The 26,897-nt window shown below is 39.7% G+C and overlaps 1 protein-coding gene across 1 annotated transcript in view; it reads right to left on the bottom strand.

Moving 5' to 3' along the window:
- The window catches only part of LOC124169337 (homeobox protein engrailed-1-like), a 334,969-nt gene that overhangs the window by 234,790 nt on the left and 73,282 nt on the right, over positions 1–26,897 (bottom strand). The window contains exon 2 of the mRNA XM_046547920.1: positions 16,809–16,814. Coding sequence (XP_046403876.1) covers positions 16,809–16,814 — 6 coding nt within the window. The remainder of the gene's footprint in view (positions 1–16,808; positions 16,815–26,897) is intronic.

Genomic DNA, 26,897 nt, shown 5'->3' with positions numbered 1-26,897 from the left:
ATGTTAAAAGATAGAAAGAAACTGCACAAAAACGCCAGGAATATTAGCCCCTTACTCTTGCACTAATCCCCAAAAATTCAAGTTATCATTAGTCACCAAAATTTTATATTGGATGACAAGTCGACACCGATTATAATGAAACATTATCTTATTGCTATGTTTATAGATACAAATAAACTGCAAAAAACGCCAGGAATATTAGCCCCGTACTCCTGCACTAATCCCCAAACCTTCTAGTGGAACTGGTGAAGAGGGATGTGAAAGAGAAGAATTACGTAAATGTGAAAAAATTGGCTGAAAGGAGAATTTCTTGAAGAGTTGCGTCAAAGCAATCTTAGGATTAAAACTCACTAACTCATTATTAACTTTGTGGTGTTCCATTATAAGTTTTCTTGGATCTTACACTATAACTTATACCACTTATTTTTTACATAGCGCGACGCCGGTTTCAATGAATTATGATGATCATAATTTGCGCCAGAAGATGGTGATAATTCATTGAAACCCGGGTCGCGCTATGTAAAAAAGAAGTGGTATAAGTAATTGTGTGATATCCAAGAAAACTTAATCTTAGGATTGTTGATCAGTGATTATGATAATGAAGGAATGCATCCATGTAGTTGATGAATGAAAATGAACTTTTGTTTTTCCACATTAATATTTATTTAACAAAGTTCATTTTCATTCATCATGAGTAAATTTCACAAAGTGACGCCTCAAACCACTAACATCCATGGAGTATTTAAGAAGCATTACGGTAGGATCATGATTAATTCGAGCGACCGTTCTCTTAGCTTAAGTTGCAGGAAGCATCAAAATTCAATCTTAAGTAACTTATCCAAATTTAATCTAGGATGGCATGTTTTGAATATTGGTGATAATAGAATGTTATTTGAAAATAGTATCGCCAAATTTATAGAGAGGAAGAAACTGTAAAAAAGCAAGAGATTTTAAATTACAAAAAGAATATTAAAATCAAGCAAAAAAAAAGCGAGTATTTTGAATTTGATTTGGCAAGATTTTTGATTTACCGCTCCCTACTCTTTATTCTCCCTCCTCTGTAACCCAAATCTATTGTACAAGTTTCACCTTTATTACCCCCATTCTTCCATTCACGCATATCCAAAACCTAGTCCAATCATGGTCATTGCCATACTTGGGAACTCAGAAAACACACAATTTGAGATAATAATTTGTGAGTGTTCTATGTATGTTGCATTGTTGAATTACCTATTATTATTATTATTATTATAGTATTCGACCAATTAAGGTACGTTTCCATGGCGCATTTTAGAACTATTCCAGCAATCTCAATTTCCTAAATGGACTTCCCTCTTAAATTCATATTAATCACTAGGTACTTCTAGTGATTAATGTGAATTAAGCTGATGAAAGCCTCAGTATTGTTAAAGTGAAAATGAAATCGTATTCAAAAACTGCTTATAGCATGCTTACTCCGATTATAGCTTTCTGAGGACCAGGAATGACCAGCATTCATGAATATTTCGTTTGTGTCTATAGGACAACCTTCATGAATGTCACATTAGAACGCTATCGTACGCTTTACGTGTTTAATTACCGTAACACATGTTTCTCCGAAATCCTGCACGAATCACTGCCACCAATTAAGCGGCAAAGGGAATAAGAGGGTTGAAAATTTTAATTCGGGTCGTTAAGAGTCTTTTATTGAATTATGCATGATGCAATCGTGACTCGGTTTTTATCGAGACGACCTAAAATTAATTGAATTTCGTTCAAGCGTTATTTTTACCCGAATTAAGGCACTCGTGCGAACAATAGTAATTTTTTAATCTAGCGGATGGTTGCTATGCGTCAGCTTGAAGATACTGGCGTTATTTTCAGAATTTAGAGCGATCAGGTTAGCTGCCACGCTGTTTATCCTTCGTTTAAGGTGTCCGCGTAAGCGGGTTAAATATGCGGTTGGTAGAGAGTGCCTGAGATATCAATTGACAGAGTCGTAAATTATTCAACACCCGCCAGTAATACTCTAGGGGCATGCCGTAATTCATTCGAAAGCCAATAGCAGAGAGTCTTCTTTGCACTTCAGTTTCTTTTTATTTTCGCTCGTCAAATGTTTTAGGTGGAATAAAGGAGTCATCCTGTTTGGTGGAGTGGGGAGAGTGACGGATGGCAACCAGAGGTAGATTTATCGAGAATGAACAGAAGAGAAACGCAATCCGTGTGTGCACAAGAGGGGCCATAAATATATTTGAGCGCTCCCTCCGCGCATTGGAGTGGCCCTTGAGAAGAGAATGGGAGGCTGAGGAAAAGGCCCCATTGAGATAGTGCGTGTGGGCCATCTTTAGCACCCTATCGAGGGCCCGAAAAAAATGGAGACGTTTCGACCACTCGACGCGCCCCTCTCTCCTGGCTGTTGAGAGGTCAAACTGCCTTTCTATCTCTCGCTTTCACGTCTTCATCCCACGAACCTCCACCCACTCCCCACTCATTTTTGAAAGGACCACCACCCACGCCGAAGAATTTTACGACGACCCGCTACGCGTGGACAGAATGCCTGGAAAACTGGCCATTGGGCCGAAAATCAAATTTACTATTCAGAGTGTTTCGTGCTGAGTTTACGAGATTATTTTATCAGCCGAAGGCCTCAAAATTGACGTCTTAACTGAACGCATCGCGAGACGCGATAGTCGGATGAAAAAATCCGTTGAGGAATAAGTGGAAAGGAATAACTGCAAAGGACGGCCTGTAAGGATTGGATGGTGAAGGCGTATAAGTAAAGGGTGATGAATGATGCACAAAAAAAGGATTACATAAGTGTTAAAATCTCAATCGATGAAAGAACGGAGTGTATAATTGTTGGAGTATGAAACTGAACTGTTTATAGTAGTAAGCAATCTTCAGATAAATGACTATCGATGATGATAATCATGATCTCAAATTCCCAGCGCGTAGGAATGTTCTCAAGCATTTCCTTATCTAACAATTGACAACGAAATTAACTGGTACCTGAGTCAGTGCAGACAACATTATTGCGGTCCACTGTCAATGCATTCTCTTACACGAGAAATGACTGGTAAAAAGCCCATGTAATAAAATACAGTGTTTACGATGAAAGTAAAAGGGAGGAAAAGATGGAAGGCATGGGAGACAAAGGGACAGGCATTTGGCAAAGATAAAGAAAAAACAAAAAAGAGAAAGTCGGGGAAATGAAGAAAGTGGCTTTAGAAGAGAAAACATCGAGGAATTCAACCAATCATAGAAATATATTATAGTACTTTCCGGTTAATTGGAACTCATAGAGCCAGATAAAAAAAATTAAAATGGCATAATTTGATGAAACCGGTCGGTAGTTGATTTTTGTATTTGAGTGTGGAAATTCCCACTTGTAGTTTTTATCACGGATATATCGAACTTCCAACAACTCAAGCCTGACACGATTTTATACGTCCATAGAGCCAGGCACACTCTGCCCTCACTAAGCAATCAAGTGGTCACCCCAATCGTCCGATACATTGAGTAAATACGCATAAAAGGGCGTTCAAATGTAATATAGAAGAATAATCATTAAATAAATAGATGTTTATTGAGTTATCTACTTAATCAACGATTTTAAAGTGCTCATAATTATTTCAATGGATGCGCACATAATCATAACTAGAGTGTGAGCTTCCCACCCTGTGAGCTCGGGTTTAAATCACGGTGCAGGTAGATAATTTTCAGAGACTGTCCAATCCCCGCTTGAATGATGTTTGGAGGAGACTTCAAGCGCAACACTCCGTCCGTCGGATGGGATGTTATGCCATGGTCCCCTAGGCGCCTTTCGTTAAAAGCAAGCTAACATTTAAAGCCGTTAAAAGCCGGGTTTCTCTCCACCATTCCTTACTTACCCTTCCCTCATAGGACAAACGACCTCAGTTGTTGGTCACCTCCTCCGAATCCCATACCATTAAAAAATTGTTAATTTTCATGTGATTGCTTGACAAATACCACCTATTCGTGGTCAAAATCACCGGCTCCCAGGCTCACATAACCAGAAAATTTCTCAAGTGGGTTCTATTCATGGAGATTTGTTCAAAGTGATCGGCTGTTCCTTATTACTTTTTGACCAATAAGTGGAATATTTTATGAAACGAGCTATATTTCTTTTCACTCAACCGTTTCCTTCGCGGGGGGATGTTTGCGGAAGAAAGAGACCCCGGTGTGTTGTGAGGGGGGGAAAGGCACTAAAAGCCCATTCTCTGCCTCAACGACTACTTCAACCCCTTGGAGAAAAAGTGGAGGGAAGGCCCTCGAGATGGGATGGGCAGATTAGTGCGCATTATATCTTTATTACGGAGATCTTGTGACTCGATAAAAAGGCCAGCATCCGACGCGCGCTTTGGCCGCCGTTCAAGTCTCCGCAGCCCGAGGGGACCGCCCCCGCAAAACCCTTCAAAATACGACCCCACTTGCGGTGGGCTCAACTGACGTTAACTGCCGGCCCCCGCTGCCCCCGGGGCTCATGCCTTCCACCCCCGTGGCGGCCACCCAACCCCACCCACCCCCCTGCCACCGCACATTAACACTGACCGCAGGTCCACCTGACGGAAGCTGTGTGCAACGTTGAGACTGCACTGATTAAATTTGTTCCTCATGCGATATAAAACTCGCGACTTGCAAGTAACTGACATCAGTTATGGCAACCATCGCAATCATGCTTTCCATAGCTAATGTTTCTTTAAGCCTTTATAAAGGACGTTTTACACGGGGCACGGAATTGCGCAGGTTTTAACTGCATTAATTTCTAAAATGGCGTGGAATTGCGCGAATGCATGAACGAAATTAGAACAGGGGCTATTTTGCCATCTCACGTCCACGCATTCTCGCATGTGTTCTAGCAATTCATCGCTTTACACGACGCAATTTTGACTGCGCCTTCGTACACACGTAAGATTGTGCAAGTACGTGCCCCGTGTAAAACGGCCTTAACCCAGCGCTAATTCATTGAATATGAAACTCGAAGATTTGTCATTTAGAAAACGTGTACATTTTCAGGTCAATCGCAATTATCATTGCAGTTTAATATAGGTATGACCATTTAATTTTGCAGCCTAATATGTACAGAATTTTATAACTATACTTAATGCAGTCGATAATACACAGTGTACACATTTTTAAATGACGTTTTTCACGATCCTTGGTAGTAGCACTGTGTTATGAAGGGTTAAAAAGTGAGATACGGGTGTATGCCACGTATTATATCGGATTTTTTACCCCGAAGTTTCATGACCGACTGCTGGTTACTTCTTCAAGGGAATAATTGTAATGTTTGGCGCTGCAGACTTAATATTTCAAATGGAAGAGGTGGGTGGAGGGGGAGGATGGAGAAAGGTTGTGGATGACTGGATTCCATATTCCGTATTGCTGATTCACTATCCGGTGTCTCTGTTGAAATTATTTTTGTTTCTCTATGTCTCGCTGGCTTTACGATTGAGTCTACGTTTGGAAAGGCAGGTGAAACATTTGTCCCTTTTTATCATAATGAATAGCGAAAGCTTTAATCAAGAAAAACTAACATTTGTCAATAAAAATATTCTAACGATACTTTCTCTAGCCCACTTTACCTCTGGAATCCTAGAAGTACTCGAAATTCTGCTTTCCGCGTACCGGACCAGTAGAAGTTGATACGTATCCTTATTCCAGGTGATGAAAAACCCACTCAGGAACTCGAACCCGCGCTAATAACAATAACCCAATATTTCCGCTACTAATTTCTAAATGACGCTGAAATTTATAAGAAAGGGTTGTCTTCGGAGATAATATATGAAGGCATGAGTGAGGAAACTAGTAAGTTTAAAAAATTTCAGTGGAAATTATTAGGAACAAATTGTTAAAAATATCTATGACTGCTGGTGAAGTAAAAAAAGGGCTTCGTCTCTTTGTGAAAATCTCATTTTTGCAAACATTGGGCAATATCTGGTTCTTGCACTCTAGGTGTTTATGTAATTTTTTCTCAATATTTAAACGGTTCATATCCTAACGCTCCCTGCCACACGCCTTTTTAGACGGCTTGCGGGGTATTACGTGGGCGTAGATATTGAAAACATAAATCTGCACCACGCTCGATGGGAAATATTGAATGTATGAAGACATGAATGAGGGAACTATTAAGTTTAAAAACTTTTAGTGGAAATTATTAGGAACAAATTGTTAAAAATAGCTTTGTCTGCTGGTGATGATTAAAATGGGCTTCACGTGTTTGTGAAAATATCATTTTTGCCAGCATACGGCATTATCTGATTCTTGCACTCTAGTTCTTCGTGTAGTTTCTTCTCAACATGTAAAAGGTTGGTGTCCTAACACCCCCTGTCACACACCTTTTTAGACGGCTTGCGGGGTATTACGTGGGCGTAGATATTGAAAACATAAATCTGCACTACTCTTGATGGGAAATATTGAATTACGGAGCCTGAAGATGCACGAGAAAGTTTCTACCCTTACTTTTCAATAACCATTTTCCGAGGGGATGGCATTCCTGCTTACACATTAGCATCATTATGACTCGCACTCATTCCGCGATGCCGTGGCTTTTACTCGGCTGTCCACGCAAGCAGCGTGCGGGAGCGGGGACCACCCGCACGTCGAGGGCCCGGCCCACGCCCATGCATCTGCCCGCGTCAATTTGTGTCGCTAATGGCGCGATTTCTCGGATGCAAAGGGCTCAACTACGAGCGCCACCTTCTGCATCGAGTCCGGGCGCGTGGGCGAAGCGAGTGGGCCCGATCTCAGAGTACGTGTAAAAACAAAAGAACACTCAAGGTGACTCGCGGTAGCTGATGTCGGAGGACTACGCTGAAGCTCATATGGAGCGATGCCAATGATACCATATTCATTCATAGTGCCATATAATAAATCAGCACCTTAAAGTGTGGGTCTTGAAAAAATTGAAATGCAATTTTTCTCAATGTTTCGCTGTATTTTTTAACCTTCCTAAGGGCTTGACTTGTACTTAAATGAAAATTTTGGTATATTAAAAAAAAAAGGTTTATAGCAATATTTTTCCGTAATGTTTAGTGCAATTAAAATCAGAAACAAATTCAGTTTTCAATTAACGAAAAAGAAAATATTTTGAATTGAATGATCGTGGGCACTTGAGATACCATTCATAAAATTTAACATTGGTATAACATGATTTTATACCTTATCATATAAACAAAATTTTCTTAGCCTTCACACTAGTTTCATGAACTAGTTGTAAATACCGAAGTTGCTCTGGCTAAGTTGGCCACCGTCTGAAGAGCGCGAAAGGTATTATTTTGTAACTCGAATGTTCCGTTTTCTAAGCGATTTTTGATTGAGTTGATTGCTACTACGCACTAATACGCCATCTGCGCCAACTAGCAGTCAACGTAAGCAATAAAACCAGTTGTAAAAATTAACTTCAGTATTTAAAAATGTCATATTTTGCCCTAAACACTTTTCAGGCGCAGCCACCGAATCTTAAGCATTTAAGAACCTTTTGGCCCAGTGTGAAGTCCGGAAATACTTACAAACTACTTACTTATACTTACTTGTTAGTACATATTCGTGTGTTCTATAGCGTTTCCGCTTCTACAATTAAAATCATTTTAAACTCCCAATTTCAATATTACTTATTATATAAGATGACGAAATAAATGGACTGCGTGGGTGAGAATAAAAAATAGGGAAACAGAAAGCTAAATGCACCAAAATATTTCTATCCAGGTCTACACTGTTTTACGCTACACATCTACAAAGAACATTCATGTCACTATTATTGTAAATATTAAATTTAATAATACCATAATTTAGACACAATTGAATTAGTAATTGCGCCTGTGTGTTCATTTAAAAACGTGTAATCCTAAAATAAAAGGTTAGCGGCAGGGATGTCAAGTAAAATGATACGAAAATCTTTCGTTTCCACCCGGAGGGAAACGAAAATACGAGGCTTAGGTTTAGTTTCGTTCCCGCACGAAATTAAAATCAACATGGAGTTTAGTTTTGATCCGGGACGAAAATTTACTCCCAGGAACGAAACTAAATTAATCGAAACTCCGCTGCTCATAGTTAAGTTTCGATCCCAGAAGTTGAGTTAGGGGTGATAAGAGGGAACAGTTTTGACCCATTAGGTGTGAAATAAGTGTAGAGAGGTTAAAACATTGAGCTTAAGAATCGAATGGCCAGTTTGCGCCCGCCGTTCTCCTGTTAGTGGTAAAAATAGTGGTTAGTGGTCCGCGGTTATAATGGCGGTAGGTTGAACCTCTACTTCATTCAACCATACGTCGTACTCGGAGTGTGGGTCGAAACTAAACCATTCGAAGGTGAAGCACGTTGTCCCTTCGTTGAGAAACATTATCTGCGTATCGTTTCGTCCCATAGTTTCGGTTTAGTTTCAACCCGAAGTAATTTTGACTCCGATTACGTTTCGAACCTGAGTTTAGCTCTCCGTGTTGAAATCCATTTCGTTTTGTTTCTACATTTCGCTCCTGGGAACAAAATATTGAAAATTTACTGGCTTTGACTTTTGTTTAGTTTCTATATCCATCTCTGGTTTATGGTGAAACGGAAGTTTGCCATCACTTCAAGTGAATTATGGTCGCGTGGACGACGCGAAGCAAGGCTTAAAATTGAACTGCTCGTTAAATTCCCAAAGAAGGTCTTCGCGCAAGACAATGGATCAATTCTCGATATGAGGAGATGCATTGGAATTGACGGAGTACCGGGATCACCTTTTTTTCTTTTCAACTCGTACCATTCATGTGTAAGTTATGATATTGCTGGACCGTAATATCTTTCTTTCTCGATCTTCAGAGTCATAGCCATGTTTTGCGATAATTACTCCGTGCTATGATTGGCATCAGCGTCCGAACCACTTTTCATTTTCAAAGGAAAACTTTAAAATGGATGAGCGTTTGAGCGGGTTAATATTAGAAACGTCTCAATTTGAGCCTTAAACGGTCAAAAAATTGTCGCGGAGGTTTACAACGGCGGACGGCAGCAAAAAAATGCATCCATTTGTGTTTTTTTAAGCACTCGAGAATATTTCACCTTTCCAGGAAGGGCAATTGCTTGGCAATGCTCGTTCAGAGAAACGCAACATGTTCCAGACAATATAGGCAGGTATGCTCCAAGAATTTCCAGTCGCTCTCTGCTGGTGGACTTCTTAAAAACAGATGGGATCTGAGAAGTAGGGAGGAGACGGGGAAGGAGGGGGAAGGTAATTACGGCTAAGACCGTTCCGCCGTTACCCCTCCCCCTCCAATCTCCCCTCCCATTCAACCCCCGCCCCTTTTCCCAGACCACACACCCTTGCTCCCTCACCCCACTTATCCGTTTACTTCATTCCGACCATGCAATCTTTATCCCCTTATGTTCGCAGTGGGGCAAATTTCTGCCCCTGTAGGCGGAAAGAGTTCCAGAAATTGAATAATCAACCCCAAAGCATACGTAAAACTTCGTTAATTTTTAAAATTAGCTGAAAAATGGTACAGCTACATTGAGAATTTATAAAATATTTGAACTTTGCAGCGATAGGGAATGTGTTTGAATCAATGTAATGGAGATTTGTGGACCTTCTTCTCCGGTATATTCCTCATATTTCCACAAAGGGGAATATTGCCTCGGTAGCTCAACTGGCTAAAGCACTCGACCATATTCGACCATGGAGCATAATTCCCTCATTATAGGCGGAAAGAGTTCCAGAAATGGAATAATGAACTCCAAAACATGCGTATTACCATGCTAAGCTTTATTTTCGATGAAGAATATTACAGCTTCAAGAAAAATTTATAAAATACTTTAACATGGCAATAATAGGATATAGATTTCAATCCCCTCTATAGGCGGTGAGAGTTCCATAAATTGAAAAATCAAAAGTTTAATCCACAAACTATCCCGCAAGTCACCTAAAAAGGCGTGTGGCCGGGGGTGTTAGGTCACCAGACGTGAAATAAAAAAAGCAAATGCTCAGACAAAATTACGACTAGCATTTATTTAAGTTCTTTACATTTAGGGGGAAGACATGCGTGCATGCGTATAACCACGCTAAGTTTAACTTTTCGATGAAAAATGCAACATCTTCAATAAGAATTTATAAAATATTTTAAAGTGGCAACGATAGGGAATAGCTGTTAATCGGCGAAAAAAGTTCCAAACATTTAATAATCTACTCTTAACTATGCTAAGTTTAAAATTTCGATGTTGCGAAATTTTTGCATTTCGATAACAAACGCTTAAGTTTTATTAAAAATGTTTAAAATATTAAACTTAGCAACGAGATGGATTGGCTGTTAATCGATGTATTTTATATTTGATAAGCTATGTTAAAAATGAGCTGAGACCCATCTCATAACCATTACATGAAGAAACCTAAGGAGTCATATGATCTAGAGCATTTTTTTCCAGAATTTAACATTTCGATGAAAAATACCACGGTATTATTAAAAATTTATAAAATATTTATCGTGATGTCACGATAGTCCAACGATAGAGAATGGATGTAAACTGTGCAATTGATATTACTGACCTATTTAAAAAAATAAGCCATGTGGCATATATTGAGTAAGGAGACGTAATGAGTCATGCGATCTAGGGCACGTTTTTTTGCAAATACGTTTGTTCTCAAAGTTTGAAATTTTCGCGAAATTTATTTCGCGGCACGATGTTGCGGTATTTAATTTGAGGTGACTATAATTACTATCCTTATGGGTATCTCAACGCTTGGGTGAAAAGACGTAGGGAGTCATTAGATCTGGGATAATGTTTTGCAAATAGGTTCAAACTTTATGTGTGACTAAATCACACGATTTTTTACACGAAATGATCTTGCGGTATTTAATTTTAGTAAAATTCAATAACTAGCTTCATGAGTATTACAACGATTGGGTCTAAAGACGTAAGTAGTCCTAGGATCTGGGAGGTAGATTTTTTTTAATAGGTTTAAACTTCATATACGAATGAATAGCTCGATTTTTTTGCGTTGCGGTCTTGTGGTATTAATTGTGGTAGGCTATAATTACTATCTTTATTGGTACCAAAACGCTTGGGTGAAAAGACGTAAGGAGTCATATGAGCTGGGATATTTTTTTGAAAATAGGTTTAAACTTTATATACGACTAAATTGCACGATTTTTTTTTGCACGAAACGCTCTTGTAGTATTTAATTTTAGGAGAATTTATTAACCAGCTTCATGAGTATTACAACGATTGGGTGAATAGGCATAAGGAGTCGTAGGATCTGGGAGATATTTTTTCGCGAATAGGTTTAAACTTTATATTTATATGAATGAATCGCACGATTTGTTTACGATTAGATCTTCAATTATTAAAGTTGAGGATAATTTTAATTAAAATCTTCTTCGGTATCGACCGCGAATTTCTCGATCGGAGTTTTGTATCTACTTTTTTTCAAATCTTCTTTTCTTCACTCAACCCTTTTTTTCACGTACTATCGAGGGAGGGGGGTTGGGAGCGTGATTTGCGTATATCCTCGTGACCGTGCAGTCGCGAGCCGCGCTTTTCATTCAAGCGTGCGACACGCTAACGACCCACTCTCCCGATTTGCATAATGGGCAGAAATGAAAATCACCACGCGGGTGGAATTCGTCTCGTACGTTTTTTCTCCTTTTCGTATTTTCCTCTTTCCAATCCGTCCCTATTTTTTCTTCTCTCATGAGTTAAAAACTTTCATCAAGGCGAGAGGGTATTTACGACTGCTTTATAGCCGGACGGGATTCCATCTTGATTCGCCGGCCGGACCACACGCGAGGCCACACGGATGGATGGAGGGGAATATGCTCCCGAGAACTTCCCCCCCCTCTACTCCTTATCCCCCTACCCCTACTCCGCTAGAGCATTTCCCTCCCCCGCCCTTCTACCTTCATCTAGGATAGAATCCTGTCCGACCACCACTATGATGCCCCGTTCAGTTGTCCCTGCGATCGACCGAACGATAGTTGGCAGAACTAGCTGTTTGAATCCACGTCCGGGCAATAGTTCACGTAGTTCCAAACGTTACCACTTTCCGATGTTTAGGCGCTGGGAGACCGGAAGAGGAAGCGACAAGAGATAGACCAAATGTTTGCAAAGTCCCCATCGCTCTATTTCTTTTCATAGATTTGTCCTAGGGAGGAAGAATATGGGCGGAATAAAAAATACTCGTTAAATACACGTTGACCACAGTAACACCTTGACCCTGCATACATCAACAGCTTTTCTAACCGTCAATTTCTCGTTCACTTTAGATGTCAGCACTGGAGGGCAGCACAGGTTTTAATCATCGTTGTGTGAATGCACGATAGTTCCAACGATTGCTGGAACAATCGTAATCTGAACGAGGCATGACCGATTGATCTATCGAGGCATCGACGTTCGATTTGACCTTCGATTGAACGCGTGAAGCCCAGGGTTAGCATGTGAAACGATATGAAAATGTTTCGTTTCGACTGAGAGGGAAACGAAGATTATAGGCTTTGGTTTAGTTTCGCTCCTGCACGATATTAAAATCACCAAGGTGTTTAGTTTCGACCCGGGACGAATCTTTTCTCCCGGGAACGAAACTAAATGAATCGAAACTCCGCTGCTCAAGGTTCAATTTCGATCCCAGAAGTTGAGAGTGGAGGGGGATAAGAGGGAATAGTTTCGACTCATTACGTTTGACATACGTGTAGAGAGGTTAAAACATTGGGCTTAAAAATCGAACGGCCAGTTTGCGATCACCGTACTCCTGTTAGTGGTAAAAATATGAGTGCCCCATGCATCTAAGGGCGATAGGCCGAACCTTTACTTCATTCAACCATATTTCGTACTCGGTGAGTGGGTCAAAACTAAACTGTTCGAAGGTGAAGCACGTGGTCCCTCAGGTGCGAAACATTATCTACGTTTCGTTTCGTCCCAGAGTTTTAGTTTAGTTTCGACCCGAAGTAGTTTTGACTCCGATTTCGTTTCGACCCTGAGTTTAGCTCCGCGGGTTAAAGTCAATTATATTCCGCTCCCTGGAAAGAATCTGTTGAAATTTCACTGGTTTTGACTTTCGTTTCGTTTAACTTGTCAATCCCTGTTTAAGCCTAGTTCACACGCCAAAGCTATTACATTCGACTATTAAGCTCGAGTTCAACGTGTCGACTGCAAAGTAATGGGAAGAGAATGCATAGAGATCTACACAATACCTCGCAAGCCGCCGCAAGAGGCGTAAGGTGGGGGTGTTAGGACACGAGCCGTTTACAAATAAAGAGTAAATTCTATAGCGAAATAATCCTAGAATCGATTTAAGTCCTTTATTGTTCGGGGGAAAAACGAATTCCCATTCCTATCTGCTTGGAAAACATCCCTCGTAATTATCCCCTTTGTCGGACCTAGAAATATAGTGATCCCAATGTAATGGTTTCTTCGTCGCTTTGGAAGATATCTATTCTCAATTGCTTAAGCAATCTAAGCCTAGCGAGCAGCCTCCAAGTCTCCAGCGGCATTCAGCCTAATTCGTTTATTATCTATTTATCACTTTCTGTATTTCGGTAGCAGTTGTTGATGTTTTGCGCAGCTTTCCTTTGTATTTATCAACTTCACGGATTAAGTTTTTCTGCACTGGAATACATATCCTTGCTGCATATTCAAGGTACGTCCGGAAGAGAACAAAATATCACCGCTCTTTTGCATTTCCATCGGAAAGTATTCCCACAATACGCTTGACTAATCCTAGCTACTTCATGGCTCTACCGCAGATATTTTTACGTGTTCCCTAATAGTGCTCAACAGTCACTGTCATCGCAGTCATTACATGTACACCGTAATAGTTGACTGTCATGAAAGTCAACGACGCCTAAATCCAGATTTAAGTCCTAAGGATGAACCCTGAGTGGGAGGGTGAGACGTCGCACAGTGGGCTAGAATCGGATAAAGCTGGCCAAAACATCAAAAACGATTTCTTTTTGAGATAGGAAGTTGAAACTTAGCATACATATTCTCAAATAAATTGTGCATAACTTTCCAGATTACTTTTTCCTGTGACTTCACGTTAAAAATATATTTGAGGTCAAATTCAAACAAATTTAGCAACGCGTCGGCAGGAATATAGTTTTTAACCCGGTAGGTATCATCAATTGCAAAACTGGGAAAGACTACGACTTGAAAAAATATCAAAAAATGTTTGAGAATTCGCGTTTATGCTTTCACACTACTCTGAATGGTTTGCGCAAACATTGAATCAAGAATACCTTTATGGTAAAAAAGTGAAAGGAAACTAAATTTTGAAGGTAGATGACTGTGGGAGTGGAGAGGTTCATATATATATTCGCCGCGGTAGGCCTGGCAACGTGATTGTTAGAGGAGGGAGGGGTGAGCTATCCGGAATAAGAAAAAAAAAATGAATGTCGACGATGAAGTCGTTTGTCCGTCAATTTCCTCATCTCCGCCTCCTTCCTCTTTCAAAGAGAGAGAGAGAGAGGAAGAGGAGCGCCAAAGAAATTTCCCATGATTCCGCGTGCGTGATTAAAAAGTCGAACGCCTGGGCGCCCCTCCCCCCCCCCCTCACAACAGAGGCGAAGCGAATACTCGGGATGACTGTGGAGTGGCGGAAGGGATGAGCAGAAAAAAAAGAAATAATTATGCTCCACGTTCACCTTTTTAATGTCTCCATCTGCCCTTAGATCACTCGGTATCCAACTCACTTCCTCAGACACTCAATCTCTCTCCCCTCCAAAAATACTTCGATCGATCGATACAAGAGGAATGGTATTGCATAACCAATCAAAATTTTATCCCAAACACGTCCTTTCATTTATTATCCTCGCAAAAAAACGGTGATTCAAGCGTTGACATTGTGGGCGATATAAATCTCTCCTTCTAGTTTTGTCGTACATCCACAAGAGGGAACTAAATATTGCTTTTACGATAGTTTCTGCCTTCGGAAGGAATTTTATTATTCAAAAATACATTCATTGAAATCAATATGTCAGTGACTGACGTAAAAAAAATTTAGTGAGAGGGGAAAATATTGCATTGGCCATAGTTTCTGTCTTTGAAGGTATTTTATTATTCCAAAAAATATAAAATGAAATCAATATGACAGTTAATGACGGCAAAAAATTTAGTAATTACGTGAGAAATGCATTGTAGGAAAAAATTAAGGAATTATTCTGAGTCGGAGGCCATGAGATGAGAAATTAGTGGCATATTTTGCTGGGCAACGATTGGAATTTATGGTAAAAATGCAAAATTAACTTTCTCCACGCGAAAAACGATGATTCTTACATTGACATAGTGGGCGATATGGATCTCTTCTTCTCACGATCCCATATAGTATGCACTAGAGGAGAAACTATTTCTTTTACTATGTTTACTGCCTGCTGAGTGAATTTTTTATTCGCATTCTTTTAAATAAGAATGTAAGCTTCTGACGGCAAGAAATTTAGTGTTACGTGAGAAAAGCAGTGAAGGGAAAAATTACTGGAATTACACCGAGTGTTTGAGGATCGGGTTGGAGTGATGGCTAGAGTGTTTGTTTCCCACATCGTGGGCTCGGGTTCAAATCCCGACCTGGCAGAGAATTTTCATAGACTGCCCGATCCCTGCTTGAATGCAATGCGGAGGATATTTCAAGCGCAACACTCCGTCCGTGGGATGGGACGTTAAGCCGTGGTCCCCTTGGCGCCTTTCGTTAAAAGCAGGCTAATGCCGACGCCAGGTTTCTCTCCAGCCTTCCTTCCAGACCCTTCCTGGAAATTACCTCAGCTGTTGTTCGCCTCCTCCAAATACCATATCGACACTGAGTGGAATGCCATGGGATAAGAAGTTGGTGGCATATTTTGGTTGGCAACGAATGGAATTGACACTAATGTATGCACCATTAATTTTCTAATTAACTTATGATATCATTAATTACCAATAAAATGAGCTTCTATTAAATAATAAATTTTATGTGTTTAATTCAAGCAAAGCTGAGGTTGAAGCAAAGCGTTAGTGGAAACATAGGTGCACAAAACATGGAATCAAAAATTTATTTCTTAGACAAGCATTATTTAATTTATTACCCATTTCCATCAGAAGAGAGCCTTTCACATATTTTTAAGTATAATAGTTTTAATAGGAATGGTAGGTATCGTTAATCTTGGTACTATGCGATAGTGAATTGATGTCAAGTCATAAAACTCTCTTTTCTTTCATATAAATGTACTAAATTCCATGAAATAAACGTAATTCATACTTCTTACTGAAGCCTATAATTTTTTAATATCTTTTTTTCATTTAACTCTACAAGAACAATTTAACATAGCTCTTGCATTAGCTGTATTTTGAAAAAAAACAACAAAATCATCTCGTTCTTTGAGGATGCAGAGCAATCAAGTTTTGATCCGAATAGCGCGGAGACAAAATTCATTTATTGCAGAGATAGCCGAGCATTATAAAGGGCTGGTCGTGCCACAGTTAAGTAATCCCATTAGTTTTATCACCACCATATCCATTTAACAGGGCGAACCATTTACGCACTTTCTTTGGCGGCGTATTCAAGTCATGGAGGAGGATGGGGGGGGGGGGGCAAAAAGATAAAGAAATCCTGAGACAAGGGTTGAGAAGATCAAAGACAGCGAAAAAAGGCTTGGTGAGGAATTCGCTGAACGTTATTTAGGTAAATGCACTTTCAATCCAAATCTCATTTCTTATATGCGGCGGAAAAAGTACACAATGTTGTTCATAATATCATTGAATGCACTTAGCTTTACGAGACCTAGTTGGTGTACTTAGACCTTATCGCAGATTTGTTTTACGTTTAAAGAGCGCTGTCATGTTGAAAACTCTTTGAGAAGTAAAAATTTAAACGAAAACTTAACTTCTTCCTTGACTTTGGTCTTGAATCAAATACATAATCATTCCCTGATTAGGTGAAAATACTTAAACCTGATTCTCTCAGTCGTGAGCAATGCGCATATTTTGGCATGGACTAATTGACGCTTGAAAATGTACGAGCACCGAAACAATTACCATTAAAAGTATGGAGGGCTGTTTTTTCATCGTGCGATCGCTCAGCTATCTTCTCCACAGTTGTCTTCTCAGGCTTTCCACCGGGTGAGTTGCTTGCAGGCTGGCGTTGCGATGGCAGAAGGCCACCATCGAAACGAGGGCTTACAAGCAACTCACTCGGTGGAAAACCCGACAAGGTTTCACCAGTAAAATACGCGGAGAAAGAAATAAATTTGAACATTAATGAAAAAATTTGTTGTGTTCCACCAATTTCTTTAAATACAAGAATAGTTTCGGCGCAGCGTCGTACCTACCAGGTGCCTATCAGGAATAAAACTAGTTTTTCATTTTAATATATATACATATTAATATTTAAAAATAACCTTCCACAAAGTTAAGCCTGAGGCGATAGAGATAGCAAAATCATAACTCATTATTGTTTACATGAAAGGCATTGACGTATGCTTAAAATGATTCATTCAGCTCAAAGTTAATTTAATTTGGTTCTTGCGTTTCCAGGTATTAGGATTTGAAATTGATGGGGAGGCAGGAAGCGCAGGAGAAGGGGGGAGGAGGGGTAAAATAGTGGGGGGAAGTGGCGTTGAGGGGAGGGGGGAAGTGCTTTTTAGTCCTTAATGAATGTCCCGATGCGATGACGCAAGACAGCCGAGTTATCGGCTCGGAAGAGGAGATCGTAGCGAAGGCGACATGGGTGGCGCTGCTTTCCCAAGAACGTCTCGATCCCGGATGAAGACTTCGACACTTCCCCCTTCCAATGCCATCCTCTCAGTTTCCCCTCTCGAGTTCTCCAAAAAGGAAGGAGATCTCATACCACCCATTTGAAAACCACCTTCTCATAATGATGGTAGGACACACAGACAGTTGTGATTTTACACATTTCGATCAAACAAACACCGACGTAGAATTCAGCGAGTAACCGTCATTCTCAACGTGTATCTTTATGTTAAGTAGGTGTATCCTCATGATGAAAAGTTTTGTATAATTCATAGATCATTTGACATCACCATGACATGGGCGTGCCCAGCGGTGGACAAGAAGGGGCAGCTGCCCCCTCTTGTCCACCCCTAGAAGGAAAAATTCCATAAGTTTTTAGGAAAATGAGGACTGGATTGAAACGAAAGTTTGCTACATATTTTCTTTAAACCGAAAAAAATGATATTAGTATAATACAAGTAACTAAAATTGTGTTTTTCGAGCAAATATTTTCAAAAACTAACTGTTAAAATTTTCTTAAAATGTTGGTTTCATTCACCTTTTCCATGCTTAAATCTTACCTACAACTTGAAAGACCATGGCTTGCCCCTCCCCCCTATTTTTGATCCTGGGTACGCCCTTGCACCATGAGAATATTGGTAAGCTAAATCGAAACTTGAAGCTTTTACGTCGTAGAAGGGCTCCATATTAATAATGAAATACATAATGTTAATTCCACATTATTCCACAGAAATTTGTGGTAAAAACAAATTAAATTGGTAAGCTGTTAAAACCTAGAGCTAATTACGATCGCGCGGACCTTTAAGCTAGGTCGTGAAAATCAGCGTAGAGACAGATTGAGGGGAGGATAGAGATAAGGATAACGATTACAATTGGGAAGGAGAGGAGTCTAGGGAGCCTGTCTCCCCCAGAAATGAATTCAAATCATCTTAATCGTGAGATGAGTGCCGATATCGGTACTTTCGCCGCGTTTATGTGCGCTTATGTATGAATTTATTTGTAATTCGTGTGAATGAATGAAGGAGTGTATCGGCCATATTGACTTGTTTCACTTGGGCTCAGCGTGCCCCGAAACGCATGTTCCTGTCTCTTTCCACCTATCTTGTGAGTGTGCATCTTTCCTTTCATCCCTGTGTCCTCGTCCTTTTCTTTTGTAGGTGAGTGGTGAGCTGCCCCAGTGCGCTCTGTTGGTAACTTTTGCGGGACAAATCAAAGGGAGTTTTCTGTGAATAAATCCCCGCCGAAATCATAAAATAAAAATACTTTGTTCTATTCCACACTTTATTTTAAATAGTACGACCCGGGTTTCTGCATATCATGCTATCTTCAGGTCAAAATCATGGTCTAAGCGTCCTGGTAGCGCAACTGGTGGAGCACCCGGCCGGCGACCGGGAGGTTCTGGGTTCGGGTCCCAGTCAGGCCGCAATTTCACTCTCTGATTTCTGGCTTTTTTCAACTTTCTTTCCTTCTCTACGAATTTATTTGTATGTTTGCGCTAAAGGCGTCGTGTGAATGAAGGATAATATTATTATAGAAATATCTATAAATATTATTATAAACGCGGCGAAAATACCGAAAACGGCAGTTTGACATAATTTAGTAAATAATATGTTCCTATATTTTTTCTCTATGTCCCATACCTCTGCTACATATTATCACTCTTCCCAACGTTGCTGCATTTATGCTTACTTTCGTTTTTCTGACAATAATCCCATAAAAATAAACCAAGAGCTTTTATGATAGATCTTCCCCTCATAATTTTGTTTTTGATCTCTTGTTTACCACTTCAACTTTAATCCGATGTCATTTCGAAGCACTTCGATGTTGTACTCTCTTTACGCTCCCGCTTGCTAGTGGCAGATCTGTTACTTCATCACTTACTGTAACCAAGTATTCTGTCTAGTTTTTGTTAACAAAGAGCAACCAACGATCCCTTTTGACAATAAAATAAAATTGGTGAATATTGATGGAATTCTCCGCGCACGCAATTTATTTTCCAATATGCGATACCCACAAAGGGGCTAAAAATGTTGGTTTCTCACTATTACGAGGGTGGCGTAGTCTCGCGAGACTTCGCACGTGGGCAGTGGGAGAAATCCGGTGGCATAATTTAAAAAAAACATCCGCGTCATCCTCGCCGAGTTCGAAAAACAAACGCGTGCAGTGAGGAACGCGTAAAAACTTGTCGCCCCGTGTCCATTTAAGGTCGCTGGTCTCCATGCCACCGCTTTATTTGCATCCTCGCGCTCTTTCGGAGGAAAGGTGTCGCTTGCAAATATTCTTACCTTCTTCTCGGTCGCGTCTTTAGCGAACGTCGTCTGCTGGCACTGTGGCGAGGACTCCGTGGCGAAGGGATCGCAGTATTCGATTGCACTATGTGCGGATATTTCATGGACGAATTTTTCCATGGTGTGTGGGAAATCCCACATAAAAATTACTCTAGCAACGATCTCCATCTCATTTTCTGAATATACAGTGGAACTTGGTTATAACGCCATCAAAGGGACCAGAAGATTTTTAACGTTATATCCGAGTGACGTTATAAAAAAAGCAGCCTTAAATCTGAGTGAAAGGACAAAGTAATAACGCAAATGTTCTGCTATATACAACACTGTTTATTGAAATCTACTCGTACATTGGAATATGTCCAGACACCAATTAAACAAAAGAGTTGCATCCCGTCACCAGCTCAACGTCCAGCTTGTGACCTGTTTTTGCTTTTGATGTTTCTACACATGGTTTCTATGAACTTTGGGACATAATACAATCACACTACCACTTTTGAAGCCTAAGAATCGCAAAATTTTTGGCGCTACACCCGAGCGTCGCAATATTTGTTGACGATATAAACGGGTTTTCGTACAGCATAAAATGCTCAATTTTGGCTGGTCTGTATAAAATGTGACGTTAAACCCGAGTTGACGTTACAGCCGATGCCGTTATAACCAAGTTTCACTGTAATGCATTAGAACTTCCATAAGAAGTGTCTCAAGGGGATTAGTGAAACGGTCATGCCATCGAGCTGCTCTTTTTGTTAAGGGCCGTGTTGTCAAAGTTAACGGAACCAATAAATCGTCGTCGTCTTATTTTTTTCAATTCCAATAAAGGTTTATTTCCATACTGCAGTGTACATGAACATATTTACATAGTAAAGTAGAGTTGTAGTTATTTACAGTAGGTCCCCGTTATTGGAAATATTTCCTCTTCAGGGCATGTGACATTGTTATTATTTATACATTGTTTGCGAGCTTGTGGCAGATATCGTCGTCTTATCTTCGGTCGTCAATTTTAAATAAACCGTGAGGTAGTTACTGAGGTTGTTCGGATAATAATAGTTGCGTTACAGAGGTTATTTTAACATTTTGTGTTACGGCAATCTCAAAAGGATTTGAAAATTGCACTTGTGATTAAGGTTTCCGTGTTATTGAGGGTCGAGTTAGCAAGGCTCTCCTATTCATTTATATATAATAGATGACTTTATTTCATTCATGTACATAATTCATTGTATACATTAAACATCAGTTATATAGCAAGATTGGGACATTAGATACCATGAAGAGTAGTCTTTTGGTGAGGTTGCCATTCAATGCATTTGGCAGAACAGACAAACACAAAAATCTCTGCAACACGCAAGTTTATGCACAGAAAAGTGTTCATTATTATGAAATATCTAAATCATTTCTCATTAATAAGAAAATAAAAACATTATGTAAAAAACAATTATGAATTCTTAAATTGCGTATTTAACCGCTGCTTTTACATACATACTTACTGGTCAAATATCTTAACAAATTTAAACAACACTGCATATCTGCCACCAGCGATTTAAGGAGTTAAGTTACGTAACATTTGAAAAATCATGAATTGAACATGAACTGGTTTTAATCCTTTTAAATGTCAATCTATCAGAGAGGACATGATCATGGAACCCGTTAGATATTTCTGTATCCGGAAGTAATAATAATATTAAATATTTCATAAATAATAAAATATATAATATAAAATATTTGATATAAAATAACATTTGAAAAATCATGAATTGAGCATGAACTGGTTTAATCCTTTTTAATGTCAATCTATCGAAGAGGACATGATCGTAGAACCTCACTATATTTCTGTATCCGGCAGTAATAATAATATTAAATGGAAAGTTTTGCGACCATTCGGTATATAAATTCATTTTCCCAATAAAAGACTTCATTAAATGTTAATGGGGGACCTGGCATGCATTTCTTCTTTTTTTTCTTTTTCTTTTTACGTTTTTTGTCTTAACACCCCCCACTACAGGCCTATTTAGGCGGCTTACGGGGTAGTAGCATGTAGATGTAGATGAGTCTCAGGCTTTCCATCGCCTCATAGTATCCCACTCACGCCATCTACGACGCAATGAAGGTGTCATTTGAAGTGGACTTTACGTCCTCAACTTAATGCTAATATCTTTCCTAAAGGAGTTCTCTCCGAAGAGCTCGTTCCTTTTTTCGCCGAGGTTTCTGCTTCTCAGTCTTCGAGTGCTTTGATTTTCTTTATCGCCCTCTTAAGGAAGCAGCGAGAAGTATTTGGCGCAGTTCCATGTCTGAAACCTTTCAATTTCACTTCAACTTCCCTCGAGTACGCATCGCATGCATAATTATAATATCGCCAAGAACCTCGGTACTCTTTTAAGTCGTTCGTAGTCACCATTCAACTGTTTAGGAGTTATTTTCGCCGAGAAACGCGAATACTCTTTGCTCTAAGTACCATGATGGCCGTTAGCTCTACGATCATTGGCTGAGCATTCATTTGAACTTTTGCACTGAACATCAGCTCTAGTACTGTATTCGGTGTATTTTAGCCGACTTGAGTTCCTCTCAACCGGCTAAGATAAAAGTGGCACGGAAAAATTTCGCTTCCGTAGGTATGTGGAAGTCTGAAAGCGTTTTATCTCATCAATCGTACCTGCGCTGGAGGAAGTCCTCAAAAGCCACGTAGAACCTCATTTAGTAGGAATCATTCGTATTTCTAAGAAGTAGTGAAATGACCCTCAAAAATTTTTATTAGTGTAATGTATATTTAATAAATTTCCTTCATGTAGATTGCAGTCAAGTTATACACATTATATACTCTGTAGAATTGGCAACAACCGAGTGTAGTTCTCGATCTCACCAACCGTTCAACAAGTAGGCATACTCTAGAACTAGGAAGTTCATTATTTCTAGGCTTAAGCTGTAATAAAGTTTACTCCCTTTTATCTTCCCAATTTTTCCTAAGTTGTATTTATGATATATACGATCCGATTTATTCCGTCCGAATGATTTTCAATGATAGCTCCAGCTATAGGCTTTCATAGACCATAAGATTCGCTCGACCCATCATTTTGTGAATCACACGGTCCCTTTTTCCATCGCTTATTCTGTCGCTTTCCGTATTAAAAACTGTCTTTCAATTGAAATCATAGTGTGGAGTTATAACCGCTGATAGCGGCCGTGCCTTCTGATTGGCTGAAAGCCGACGGTGCCAGCGATATTTTCATCGTGTCGAATAATGGAAAAAGGGATGGCAATCCCATCCCTGGAGCCATCGCGGAAAATGATCGAGACAACTTATCATTTTTCCGCCATCATTGGAGCTATCACTTGGAAGGGACGGAAAAATGATCATGTGATTCAGACTGGACCTGTTCCTTCCTGTGGCCGGGAATGTAGTCTTTTGTGTTGTTTGACAAAACTCCACCTTCATTACGACGCGTAACTGGTACCATGTTGAATTGAATCTGTATTCTGCCGATATTTTCTGCTGCTAATACAACACAGGGTCTATCTCAGCTATTCTTGAATCCTCAAGGCATCACCGCACTGGTCAAATAAGTGAATTCGTATCAATTCTCTGGCAAACCCGTTTTGAAAGTGATAGGTCACGATTGATTACCGTTTACGGAGACTGAATGGCGAACGTAATCGCATTACACGAGTAATCATCCACATTTTATTTTGCCTAAGACCCAGTCGTTGGCCATTGCGGACCGTCGCATGGTGCTTATTCACTAGTGTAAGTGGCATCGTCCCCTTAACCGTGACCTTAAGTCGTTCGCGTGGCCGCCGCCAAAGGGAGAGGGCGCTACCCGCGGTGACCCCGAGACAATACGTCGAGGACCAATTACGATCGCGTGGATCTTTTAGCTCGGACAAACATACTGATCTCGTGCTACTCATTCGTCGTGAAGATTAACCTAGAGACAGATAGGGGCGAATACAATTAGAAGGGGGCGTCCAGGGAGCCTGGCCCCCTCCCCCCCCCCCCCCCCCCCCCCCCGCCTCTAAAAAAAAGGAAAATTATGGAAAAATTAAGTCAATTACCTAATAAAGTATGCGAGAGGGAATGGCCGCGGCATGCAGTGATTTTTCGTTGCGTATTATATCACTATTTGTAAGTATGTAAATGTAATACCTATATGGGAAGGTAATTTCTTCTGATAGATAAAAGAAATTAATTGCATCAACCTTATTTCAAATGTACGGAAAAGGAAGGTCTGGAATGAATTTCATGGGAAAAGTTTCTAAGAATGTAAAAGACTAAAAATTAGCAAAGGTTAACAGTTGGGAGGATTTAGTGGAGAACTTCATTAAACCAATCTTTGAATTACATACTGATAATGCATATAATTATTTAATTTGCTGACTTTTTCAAATTGGATTTTCAATGTTGATGTCAACTCTCCGCTGCCGTGCAGCCTTATATGCTCGTGAACACAGAATATTTTTTCCAACTTCTCCAACTTTTCTAGTTGCATTAACCATAACAGGCTATCTTGACCATGAAACATGGTAAAATAGACAAAAAAAGCCCAACTACCCTGAATTTGCAAAATTCACTCCTGTGGCTTAGCAGAGCTCTAATACAACCTTCCTTCGAGTTAAATCACTATTGAGTGATATTTGATTTACTCTCGGCTAATACCATGCTCAATTCGTAATCTCTCTCTATCATCAATTGACCCAATGCTGTTTCTACGTAGTGACGGTGAAGTAGATTTAGATAAAAAATCTAAAATTGAATCTAATAGCATAAGATCGAGGAAATCGAGATCGAGAGATCTTCGAGTTTCGATTATAACTCGATTTTTCAACTTCGATCTTGACCATTTCGTTTGATCTCAACAGAGTCACTACCGGCCTATGATAACGGTATCCGTCCCACGTGAAAGATTTTTCTTTCAGACCGGCAAACTGGAAAGCACGCTCCCCATCATCAACAAAACATCTCAATCAGTAAATATTTCTGAAAAGTTTTAAGGAAGCCGAATGGATTCAAGCGGTGATCCCAAAACTTTACTGCGGGTCCATTTTAAAATTTTTACTACTTTTAATTCAAGCATGTGAGTAGATTATTTTTCTATTGCTCAAATTTGTAGGTATTTTGAATGTTTTTCGAATGAATTTTAAGTATTTTTTTAGAACAAATTTTTTTCGATTGATTGATCTTTTGGTACAAATTTCTATTTTTGTTGAGAAGTCCATCTTTTGATTTCGATTAATCATTGTTCAATAAATCGATTGGTCGACAAATCGATTTATCAAAAAATCGATGCATCGAAAAAAATTTTGATCTGAAAATCTATATCGACCGTCATATTTCCATCACCATTCCCATTTTGGAGATTTTAGCCGGTAAAAATCATCATTACTGCTTGGAACATGGAGTTTCCTAATCATTACCTGAGGCATTTTATCCAGCTTCTCGTCCTCTCTTCCTTATCTGAGATCTCGGCACAGGATCTGAGGAGGAGGGTTGGATGCGGTAACCCTCCCCTTCCACTTCCTCCTCCCCGTTTTAGCATTCAACCCGTCTTAACCCTCAATTCAGTTCTCGAGGCTCCAGTGATGAGTCTCAATATTGCGCCCATTATCCGCCATTAAGTTAACAAACAGTCGCTCAAACACTCCACACACCACTCTGACTCCTTGACTCAGCCTGATGAGTGGTCAGAAAAGTATCCCATGGAAGTTTTTCGAAGATTTTTCCCTTTCTAGCCCAGCGCTGCTTCTGGGAGAAGTCAAAGTTCAAGATTTCTAACTATAAACATTTTCTACCTATTTATAATTATTGTGGCAACTATATGTTTAGCTATTAAATTTTACAGAACAATATAACACGTATTTTAAATCTATCCTGAATAGAGCTGAAAATTCATACATTTTTGTGTTACTTAGAAGCAACATTGAGTTATAAATGTTTAATGCGTAATTAAATTGCCGCACAATGAGGAATCAGCGTCTTTCTTCAACCAAAATAATAATACTAATAACTCGCTAACGTTTGCTACCTGTTTGTATGTGCCTCCAGACCTACCCGGAAAAGTCCTGCGGCCTTTACCGCTTAGTTCTTACAGTTTTAGTTAAACCCTATAACGCAACACCTTATTTCCGTTTTTGACAAAAATTTCAGGAAATAGTGAATTTTCACGATTTGGCCAAAATCGAAAGTGCTCCGATGGGTTCAAAAATTGGTATCGCGACGTTTCACGGGGTCTAGAGTCGAAAAATACCATTTAAAGATCTATTTTTTAATCAAAAAATGCAAAAAAAACATTGTTATGTTTTTTTTGCATTTTTTATTGCATTGCATTTGCATTATAAGAGAAAATTTAGTGATCCGACAATTATACAAGGGATTCAGACGATTTTTGAGGTAGTTGAGTCTATGACTAGACTTTTTGTCTCTTCTTGTTCACCCCAAATTTTTGTACGAATCAGTCAGTCAGTCAGTGATCCGAATGGGGATCTATAGCATATGGATTTTTAATCCACCTTTTGTAAGTTATCCTTTATGTGAGCAACAGTAGCAAGAGAGGCTTAGGATAGGATTTTTTAAAAGTATAATGAAGGAAACCGCACATTCTAAGCTACCGAGTTCGCCACAACCTCACCACAGGCATTGATTTCGACGGAATGTTTTGGAAATTAAGTCTCGAGGTAGCATTAATTTTTATTCCAGAAACGCAACTAGCATAATTTACCGTGTACAGCAGGGCAATGAAAGTTGCAGTGAAATATTCTTCAGTGTTTTCCTGCCGTGTAGCGTCCCGGAAGACTACTAGGGTTTCCCACCGGGTCAATGTGAGCGTGGCTGCCTAAGTTTCGGAACTCGAGCGAAGTTATATCAGCCCTGGAAATGGTAATAGACTCGATTTCCGCAGACACGTCCGTATTTACCCTGTGAGAAAAATGGGTAGCCTTCCAGACGCAAGT

This window comes from Ischnura elegans, chromosome 12, assembly GCF_921293095.1.
Source record: "Ischnura elegans chromosome 12, ioIscEleg1.1, whole genome shotgun sequence".
Classification (NCBI taxonomy): Eukaryota; Metazoa; Arthropoda; class Insecta; order Odonata; family Coenagrionidae; genus Ischnura; species Ischnura elegans.
Note: the sequence above shows the minus strand (reverse complement) of the source record. Positions and strands in the feature narration are given on the sequence as shown.